The sequence below is a fragment of the Rhinopithecus bieti genome, unplaced genomic scaffold, assembly GCF_001698545.2.
Source record: "Rhinopithecus bieti isolate Rb0 unplaced genomic scaffold, ASM169854v2 scaffold_7681, whole genome shotgun sequence".
Classification (NCBI taxonomy): domain Eukaryota; kingdom Metazoa; phylum Chordata; class Mammalia; order Primates; family Cercopithecidae; genus Rhinopithecus; species Rhinopithecus bieti.
Window position 1 is genome coordinate 5,442,896 of NW_016806571.1, and position 11,037 is coordinate 5,453,932.

General features: G+C 40.3%; 1 protein-coding gene across 1 annotated transcript in view; it reads left to right on the forward strand.

The window, feature by feature from the left end:
- Positions 1–11,037, forward strand: part of SLC4A1AP (solute carrier family 4 member 1 adaptor protein) — a 32,948-nt gene that overhangs the window by 10,915 nt on the left and 10,996 nt on the right. The window contains exons 6-9 of the mRNA XM_017876990.1: positions 2,050–2,210; positions 3,822–3,891; positions 4,265–4,451; positions 8,801–8,912. Coding sequence (XP_017732479.1) covers positions 2,050–2,210; positions 3,822–3,891; positions 4,265–4,451; positions 8,801–8,912 — 530 coding nt within the window. The remainder of the gene's footprint in view (positions 1–2,049; positions 2,211–3,821; positions 3,892–4,264; positions 4,452–8,800; positions 8,913–11,037) is intronic.

Consider the following 11,037-nt stretch of genomic DNA (forward strand, 5'->3'; position numbering starts at 1 on the left):
CCTCCCTCCCTCCCTCCCTTTCCTCCCTCCCTTTCTCTTTCCTCTATGCTGCTCAGGTTGGAGTGCAGTGGTCTGATCACAGCTCACGGCAGCATCAACTTCCGGGGCTTAAGCGATCCTCTAGGCTCAGCCTCCTGAGTAGCTGGGACTACAGGTGCATACCACCATGCCCAGCTACTTTTTTTAGATTTATTTTTAATAAAGATAAGGTCTTGCTATGTTGCCCAGGCTTGGGTAACTGTCTTTAGAAAACATCTCTTTACTATGGTTTAGTGGGATTTAGGAAAAGAGGGAAATTAGATATGTGTGTTTAATGTACCATCTTAACCTGGAAATTAGGCTTATGTTAATAAGGACTATTTTGCTTGCAAATAATAGAAGTCCAATTCAAACTAGCTTAGGGGAAAGGTTATTGGCTGCAGAAGCTGGGAAGAATAGCTCAGGATGAAGGAACAGGAATGAAGGAACAACTGCATGAACCAGAACCTCAAGTTCTGAAACCATAATTTGGTACTACCAAACTGGACTCACATCACCAGGACATATACAAGCTGTATGTGTGTGTGTCTCTGTGAGTGAGTCTGTCTCGTCTCATGAGTACATTTTTAAACTTTGCAGACAAATTCTTACCCTGTGCTGAAAAGCTGATTGCTTATAGCTCTGAACTTACAGTCTGTCACTTTAATAACTTCATTGTAAAGAGAACCTCTTTACCTCATCTCTAAATATAAATATAAATATTACTGATTTGGCTTTGGTCCTGTGACTATCCCTAAACCAGATAAAATGGGGGAGGAATTTTCCAGGGGAAAGAGGTACTTTTGTCAGAACAGAGGGAGTAGAATGTTGTAGGGTGGACAAAAAAGTAATAGCTGTCATAGTCTCTTATTGATGGACTCTCTACATATTCACTGTTAAAAATACTATTGCACTGATATTTATAGAATAAATTTCTAGAAGTGAAATTGCTGGATCAATGCATTTTTAATGGCAGATATCGTAGGCTTGACTATCAGAAAGGTTGTATCAATGTACATTCCCACCAATTATTAATCTTTTTATGTTTTCTAGTTTAATAGATGAGAAGTATCTAATTTTAAATTTGTACTTTTTTAAGGTAACATCTTTTAAAATATTTATTGTACTTTTCTGTGAACTGCTTTCATTATTCTTTTTCAAATTTTCTTTTGGGTTATTGGCCTTTTTCTAATTTCTCGTTTTCCTTTTTTCCTCATTGATTTTTTTTTTTTTTTGAGATAGAGTTTCACTCTTGTTGCCCAGGCTAGAGTACAATGGCGCTTTCTTGGCTCACTGCAACCTCTACCTCCCAGGTTCAAGCAATTCTCCTGCCTCAGCCTCCTGAGTAGCTGGGATTACAGGTGCCTGCCACCATGCCCATCTAATTTTTGTATTTTTAGTAGAGATGGGGTTTCACCATGTTGGTCAGGCTGGTCTTGACCTCAGGTGATCCACCCCCCTTCGGCCTCCCAAAGTGCTGGGATTACGATGCCTGGCCATCCTCATTGATTTGTAAAAGCTGTTTGCTCATTAAATAAATTAACTGCTTTAATGAAAAATTGTTTAATAAGAAATTGTGGAAAAATATAATATAAAAGTGTACCATTTTAAGCATTTTAAGAGTACCACTCAGTGGCATTAAGTACATTCACAATGTTATACAACCATCAACAGTGTTCATTTCGGAACTTTTTTATCATTCCATACTGAAATTCTGTACCTGTTAAACACTAACTTCATTCTCCCTCCTTCCCAGCCTCTGGCAACCACCATTCTACTTTTCTGTCTCTATGAATTTGACTACTTTAGGTACCTCATATAATGCAGTAAGTGTCCTTTTATGTCTGGCTTATTTCAGTTAGTATAATGTCTTCAAGGTTTAGCCCTTTGTTTTTATACGTAGTTTGGCAGCTTGTAGAACCTCTCTTTCAGGAGTTGTTGGTGACATTTTAAGCTCCTTGCCTACTTGCCTTCTTTCTTTTTATTTTCTTTTTTAAAAACTTATTTATTCATCATTTTATCTACCTCTAGTGTCTCGGAAAAGGAAAGCCAAGAACTGGGAAGATGAAGACTTTTATGACAGTGATGATGACACATTTCTTGATCGGACTGGCCTGGTTGAGAAGAAGCGTCTGAACAGAATGAAGAAGGCTGGCAAGATTGATGAGAAGCCAGAGACCTTTGAATCATTGGCAAGTTTTATTTATGGAAGTAGCTGTGGTATTTAATAGTTTAATTTTTAATAAAATAATGTATTCTTTAAATATGTTTTATGATAATTACAATTTTTAAAGTAGTAGCATTGAAATCTGATACTGAAGTATAACTTTTGTGGTCTGTTAATTTAATGGTAACAAACAACTAGTCTTATCCAAGTTGTTTGAAAAAAATTTGGCTTGCTGCTAGATACTTTCCTCCAGGATATTGATCCATTAATTAACATTCTTTGGATATGATATTACCTGTCTCAAAGAGAAAGGAAAAAGTTCCAAGTTAGGGCATTCTGAGGTGAAACTGACTTTAGCCTTCTGGCAGTCAAGAGAAGTCAAAGGAATTTTGAAGAATGTAGTATGGTAATATGTAGTCTGAAACAGTATATTATCAGGAAATTATCACAAGGTGACATGTGTTAATGGGTAGGTAACAGACAATAATAGGTAGGTAATAGGCTTCCTATTTGACTATAAAAAACATAAGATTAATAATGCAGAGCTTGACCAGAATATGGGGAAGTGGACTCTCAATTGGTGGGAATGTACAATACAGCCTTTTAAGTGATCAATTCTACGACATCTGTCAACATTAAAAATGTATTGATTCAGCAATTGCACTTCAAGGAATTTCTTACAGATATTAATTTATAGTAGGATTCGGAACTTAAAACATTACCCAACATCTGTCCTTTCGATTTATGTGAAAACCAATACCTTGAGCTCTTTCTTCTGAGTAAAATAAAGTCTGAGTTATTCATTCTGTTTAATTCTGTGTTTTTAAATTCAGAAATAAATTAAATTTGGATTTAACACATAAAAAGTGTTAACTCCAGGCTAGGCGTGGTGGCTCACGCGTAATCCCAGCACTTTGGGAGGCCGAGGCAAGTGGATCACCTGAGGTCAGGAGTTCAAGACCAGCCTGACCAATATGGTGAAACCCCATCTCTACTAAAAAAAAAAATTAAAAAATTAGACAGGTGTGGTGGTGTGCGCCTGTAGTCCCAGCTACTCTGGAGGCCGAGACAGAAGAATTGCTTGAACGTGGGAGGCGGAGGTTGCAGTGAGTTGAGATCATGCCATTGCACTCCAGCCTGGGTGACAGTGCGAGACTCCATCTCCAAAAAAAAAAAATAAAGCGTTAACTCGGGCCAGGTGTAGTGGCTCACACCTGTAATCCCAGCACTTTGAGAGGCTGAGGCAGGCTGATCACGAGGTCAAGAGATTGAGACCATCCTGGCCAACATGGTGAAACCCTGTCTCTACTAAATAAAAATACAAAAATTATTTGAGTGTGGTGGCATGCACCTGTAGTCCCAGCTACTCAGGAGGCTGAGGCAGGAGAATCGCTTGAACCCGGGAGGCAGAGGTGGCAGTGAGCCAAGATTGCACCACTGCACTCTAGTGTGGTGACAGAGCGAGATTCCATCTGAAAAAAAAAAATAAAGCGTTAACTCCATAAGTAGCAGTTTAACTGGACTTTTGAGTTATTCTTCTTAAAACTTCTAGTAACAATAATGAAAACAGGAGGATGATAAGGAAACAGTTTGAAAGAAGAAAAACTTTTTAACCCTGTTGATTTGGGTGTTACAGGTTGCAAAATTAAATGATGCTGAAAAGGAGCTTTCTGCAATTTCTGAGAGATTGAAAGCCTCAAGCCAAGGTAAGTTTTTCATCAAATATTTATTATTATACCATATATAGTGCTCTGTGCTAGGCACTGGGGCTACATTAGTTAATAAGAAATACCATACAGAATATGGAGCCTTTCAAAAGAGCAACATACCGTTTTAGAACTAGAAAGAACATTGTAAATAATTTGGTTTAACCTCTTTATTTAATAGTTGAGGGGAATGAAACCCATTGAGACAAAATGACTTCCCAAAGTCTCATGGCTATAACCTGTTCCTTATTCCTATTGCTAGTGATGTCCTCTGTCCAGTTTTATGTTAGTGACTTTTTTATGGAAACTTTGGCTGAATTTTAAAATATTTGGGATCATCTTTCTAAACATGTGTTATTTTTTTCTTGGACAGTTCTATCAGAGTCTCCATCTCAGGATTCTTTAGATGCGTTCATGTCAGAAATGAAATCAGGCAGTACATTAGATGGTGTGTCCCGGAAGAAACTTCACCTGAGAACTTTTGAACTGAGAAAAGAACAACAGAGACTTAAAGGGTTAATAAAAATTGTAAAGCCAGCAGAGATTCCAGAACTAAAAAAGTAAGTCTTAGTTATATTTGGAATTCTAAATAAGTATGGTAACATAGATAACATTTTCAATTATCGCTTTATCTTCTTAAATAATCATTATATAATACAAATATATTACATTTCTTGTATTCAAGAAACCCTTTAAAGCACAGAAGGCAGTGGTTTCATAGAATAACTGAAAACTTGTTTCATGTTTGTGAAATACTGTCTGATAGAGGATTTTCTGAGAAAACTATATTGATTTCTGATACATTGGAAGGTTCTGAAGTTTTTTTTTACTTAATCTTTTAGTGTAGAATAAACTCCTTTAAAAAGCATCATGCACAAAAAGCTAATTTATCTAATATGAAAAGACCTCTGAGGCTGAGTGTAGTGGCTCACGCCTGTAATCCTAGCACTTTGGGAGGTTGAAGCAGGCAGATCACTTTCAAGACCAGCCTGGGTGATATGGCCCAACCCTATCTCTACAAAAAATAAAAACATTAGCCAGCCATGTTGGAGCACACCTGTGGTCCCAGCTACTTGGGAAAGCCGAGGTAGGAGGATTGCTTGAGCCCAGGAGTTCCAGGCTACAGTGAGCTGTGATTGTGCCATTGTACTCCAGCATGGGTGACAGAGGAAGTTCCTATCTCAAAAAAAAATTAAATTATTAATAAAAAGACCTCTGAATGATAAGTAGACAGCCAATCACCCAGGAGAAAAATCGGTAAAGGATGTGTACTCACAGGCCACAGAAACAGAAATACAAATAGCATCTTTTATACAAAGATGCTCAACTTCATGATCATGAGAGAAATACAATACTACAACCTAATACCTTTTTTTTTTTTGAGATAGGGTCTCATTCTGTCACCCAGACTGGAGTGCAGTGGCACAGTGACAGCTCACTGCAGCCTTGACCTCCTGGGACCAAGTGATTCTCCTGCCTCAGCCTCCCAAGTAGCTGGGACCACAGGCATGCCCCACCATACCTGGCTGATTTTAAATTTTTTGTAGAGATGGGGTCTTGCCATGTTGCCCAAGCTGGTCTTGAACTTCTGGCCTCAAGCAATCTGCCAACTTCAGCCTCCCAAAGTGCTGGGATTGCAGGTGTGAGCCACCACACCTGGCCTTAATACCATTTTTATATATGAATTTGATTAAGATTAATTATGATTTTATACTGTGCTGATGAGGCTGACGAAAAGGCACTTTCTTATATTGCTCATTGAAGGACAAATTAGTACATTCTCTATACAAGACAAATTGGCAGTCTCTATCCTGATTACAAATGCACATGCCCTTTGATCTATTTCATTTCTAGGAATTTGTCCCTCACATACTTAGGAAATGATGTACAGCATTGTTTATATGAATAATAGTAAAAGATTAGAAATCCCCTAAATGTTTATCAAAGGGGATGGATTAAATTATTTATAATATAGATATACAATAGAACACCATATAGCTGTTAAAAAAAAGAGGCAACTATATGTATGATATGAAACACTATCAAGATGAGTAACAAAAGCAAGGTGCAGAAGGGTGTGTATAACAGGCACTGTCTGTAAAAATGATGGTGGGGGAAGAATACATAGGTAAGTAGGCCATTGCTTATGTTCATAATATCTGTTTAGGTCAGGTTCCCTAAAAACAGACTGAATCAGAGATTCATCTGCAAGTGATTTATTAAGAGAGTGCTCTCTGGAGAAATCTATATGGGAGTGAGGGAAGCAGGAGAGGGCAGGAGAAGAAGCTGGACTAAGATATGGTTTCAGGAGAGCCTAAATGGCACCACAGATGCCATGGAGGCAAGGGGCTTGGGTTGGCATACCCCGTCCTCCCAACCCTTCATTGGTCATAGGCTGCCCATGACTTGGGGGTGGGAAGGACTCCCAGTAATTCTGGGAAGGGTGCAGATGTAAACCTTTAGCAGCCGATGTCTGCTGTAGCTGTTTGGCCTGATAAAGGGAATCTGGGAGGGATAGCATCTGCTACTGTATCTCCAGAAAGATTAGTTAAAAACTGGTAATACTGATTGCCAATGGGGAAGGCAACTGGGTGGCTGGGGGACAGCAGTGGGAGGGAGACTTTTCACAGTATATGTGCTTTATACTTGAGTTTCAAACATGTGAATATATTTTCTATTCTATTCAGATATACTGAATTTTGAAAAGAAAATCCTATACCAAATAGCCATACCACTTTAGGTCTAAATTTACTGTAATGTAGTTGCAGTTCTAGTTTTAAATAACAAATAACTGGAAAAAGTAAGAATCATATAATAATTTTGTTAGAGTAAAACTATTTGTTAATAAAGTGGCTGGGGACAGTGGCTCATACCTGTAGTCCTAGCACTTTAGGAGAATGAGTGAGGTGGGAGGATGGCTTGAGTCCAGGAGTTTGAGACCAGCTTGGGCAACATAGTGAGACCCTGTCTCTGCAAAAAATAAAAACTACCGGGCGCGGCGGCTCACACCTATAATCCCAGCATTTTGGGAGGCTGAGACGGGCGGATCACAAGGTCAGGAGATCGAGACCATCCTGGCTAACACGGTGACACTCTGTCTCTACTAAAAATACAAAAAATTAGCCAGGCGTGGTGGCGGGCGCCTGTAGTCCCAGCTACTCGGGAGGCTAAGGCAGGAGAATGGCGTGAACCCGGGAGGCAGAACTTGCAGTGAGCCGAGATCGCGCCACTGCACTCCAGCCAGGGCAACAGAGCGACACTCCATCTCAAAAAAATAATAATAAAAAATAAAATAAAATAAAATAATAAAAACTTAGCTGGGTATGGTGGTGCTCGTCTGTAATCCCTGCTACTTGGGAGGCTGAGGTATCACTTGAGCCTGGGAGAGTGAGGTTTCAAGACCCTATCTCAAACAAACAAACAAAAACAAAAAAAAAATAAAAGCAAATCTCTGCTTTGGAAAACAACAACAACATTTGGGGCAATAATAATAATAAAATGAAAACGAAATACGTCTCAGCTTCCTCCAGAGCCTTCTTTCCTACTATCAGTCTGTGTGCTTGCCTGGTTTTTCCTCCCTTTCTTATTTTGGATACTGGCCTAGATGTGTATCTTCTTCCTCCTCTTTTCACTTAAGTGTTGAACTTCCAAACTTTCTGCCTCCTACCCTAACCCCTGCAAGCAATCTTGATTGTGATTCCATCTTCTGCTTTTTCATCTCCTTTGAGTCAGTCTTAGCTTATCCTCTAGGCCAGCCCAGCTTTTTAATGTAGCTGAAAACATCTCTGTTGCTGTTGCTTCTGTCTTTCTATGCCAGAGCCTTCCTGAGGCCTGTGGGGAAGGGTGTGAAGGATAATGATTTGACGAAATGTCCTTCACAGCCAGGCAGGCAGCATTCTTCTGGTGACCTTAGCAAGGGAATGGGTTTTATCTCTGGTAGGGAGAAAGGGGGTTGAGGCTGGACCCAAGAGTGCTACTAAGGGGGTAAGACGTGGATAAAAGAAGGCAGTAGTAGCAAGGGGGGCTTCAGGGAGGGCCAGGTAGCCAGCATCTGGTATGGGTGACTGTGAGTCCAGTGTCAGTACTGTCCTTATATTCCAGTTTGCAGGGCTGTCCCATGGTCGATGTGAAGAAAGCATAGGGCTTTCTTTTCGGTCTAGTATGGTTATTCTGGGGTTTCCTCTGTCTCCTCATGCCATATTGTCATTGTCACCTCTGCCTGCTCTGAGTATCTTGTCAACTCAACTGCCATCCCTTTTGTTTTTGCTCTGTTCTCCCCCTGCCTTTCTAATTTCTACTGTCTTTTCTTTATACCCTTCCTCAGCTTTGCCCTAGTGGGCTTAGCTTTTATAACTATCTCCAGCCATTGAGAATGCTGACAATGTCAGCAGCTGCAGTCTCTCACTATATCTTTGTCATTACTACACTGGGTATCCTGCATACTCTACCCCCATCCCCATGCACACTTTTTTTTTTTTTTTTTAAGTGCTCCGAGCTATTGCAGTTAAGTGGGAGCTCCAGATAAGTAAGACACTCTTCAGAGGTTGGTGGGAAATAGGGCTTTACATCATGGATCCATCTCCTGCTGCTTACATGTTCTCCTTTGCAAGTGACCTTTGTACTGTAGTCATTTCATGGGTGTGAAGTCATGTAGCATGTTGTAAATTACTTGACTAAGGGAGCAGCCTCATCAGGCCCTTAATAGCTCTGTGTCTGTGACAGTCAGCATTGTTCTTGTCCATTCAAAAGCTGTTGGTCTGAATACCTCTTTCTTATTGTTGTATGCTTAGATAATTCATTTTGTGGTAATTTTTATTTTGCCAGTGGTTTCTTTGTCAGTGTCATGGTATTTTTAGATAAAACCTTGGACTCACTGGAATAGATATGTATAATTATTCTTTCTTCCTAGGACTGAAAGTCAGACTACAGGTGCAGAAAACAAAGCTAAAAAGCTTACATTGCCTTTGTTTGGTGCCATGAAAGGAGGAAGCAAATTCAAATTAAAAACTGGAACAGTAGGGGTAAGTTGTGAGTCAGGGTGTTAAACTTTTAGCCCTTGAGTTATCCCTGAGCTTATTTTTCTCTTTTCTTTTTTGAAACTACAAATGACTCATTCCATAGTAATGTGAGAAAGGGCTGTGGGCTTGGTATGATCACATCTTTCCCAGAACATGGTTCTTGGATTCTTTTTTTTTTTTTTTTTTTTTTGGAGACAGAGTCTCGCTCTATCACCAGGCTGGAGTGCAGTGGCGTGATCTCGGCTGACTGCAACCTCCACCTCCCGGGTTCAAGCGATTCTCCTGCCTCAGCCTCTTGAGTAGCCGGGACTACAGGCGTGCTGCACCACGCCCAGCTAATTTTTGTATTTTTAGTAGAGATGGGATTTCATCATGTTGGCCAGGATGGTCTCCATCTCTTGACCTCACGATCCACCTGCCTTGGCCTCCCAAAATGCTGGGATTATAGGCGTGAGCCACTGTGCCTGGCTGGTTCGTGGATTCTTTTTCTTAACTTAGGGTTATCAAAAATTGATGAATTAATTTATGCCAATCAATTTGCAAGTAAATGGTTTGTAAATTAGAATACTAGTTTATTAATTTCTCATGAATGTTGCATTTAAGAATCTCCTGCATTAAATGCTTTTCCCCAGGTGGATAGATGTAGTATTCAGACTCACCAACATTTGTTAAGAACATAGTGTGTGCACCTGCCTCTGCCATATGATTTTTTTCTTCATTTAATCCTTCCAATACCTTGTGCTGTGTGGGAATTATTACCTCTTACAAATGAGGAAATAGAGTCAGAGAAGTTAAATACCAGATCACACCAGCATTATATAACTAAGCTGGTAATCAGATCTAGGTCTGTCTCTTGAGCTTTATGATTTCCCTGCTATCCTCCAATATATGTCTGTATGTTTTTGCTTTATCTATATTCCTGTTCATGGATTCAGTTTTTAAAAGGTTTTCATTACCCCTAAGAGCTGAACCTTGAGTATTAGTTTGCTAGGGCCACCATAACAAAAGACTAGGGATTGGGCAGCTTAAACAACATCAATTTATTTGCTCACAGTTGCCATCAGGGTTGGTTTCCTCTAAGGCCTCTCCTCTGCTTACCAATGGCTGCCCTCTTGCTGGCTCTTCAGATGGCCATCCCTCTGTGCACTTGTACCCCTGGTGTCTCTTCTTCTTCTTATAAGGACGCGAGTCATACTGAGTTAGGGCCCCACCCTAATAGTGTCATTTTAATTCAATTTAATTTAATTTACAGTCATATTCTGACGTACTGAGGGTTGGGACTTCAAACAAGAATTTGGGCGGCAGGGGGACAATTCATCCAAAACACCCTGAATTCGGGTATACTGCCCTCTGGTGGCAGAGGTCTGAAGTCCTAGCTGTGTGTTCTTTTTGTTTTGAGACGCAGTCTCACACTGTCGCCCAGGCTGCAGTGCAGTGGCGATCTCGGCTCACTGCAACCTCCTCCTCCCAGGTTCAAGCGATTCTCCTACCTCAGCTTCCCGAGTAGCTGGAATTACAGGCACCCGCCACCACACCCAACTAATTTTTTGTATTTTTTTTTAGTAGACACAGGGTTTCACCATGGCCAGGCTGGTCTCGAACTCCTCATCTCGTGATTCACCCGCCTTGGCCTCACTGTGTATTCTGAATGAGTAATGGTTTACCTAACAAGGAGGCTTTTCAATCTGTTTTGGTGGGGACTTAGGTTTTAAGTAGAAAACTTTTTACTAAAAAGCCCTCCTTAGAGAATGTTAGAACTAAGTCCTATATTTAAAAGATAATATAAGCCGGGCACGGTGTCTCATACCTGTTATCCCAGCACTTTGGGAGGCTGAGGTGGGCGGATTGCTTGAGCTCACTAGTCCAGACCAGCCTGGGCAACATGGTGAAACCCTGTCTCTACTAAAAATACAAAAATTAGCTGGGCACGGTGGCCCACATGCCTATAACCCCAGCTACTGAGGAGGCTGAGGTAGGAGAATCGCTTGAACCGGGGAGGTAAAGGTTGCAGTGAGCTGAGATCACACCACTGCACTCCAGCCTAGGCTACAGAGCAAGACTGTGTCTCAAAAAAAAAAAAAAAAAAAAAAAAAAAAACAAAAAAGAAAAAAAAAAAAAAAAAGTTGAA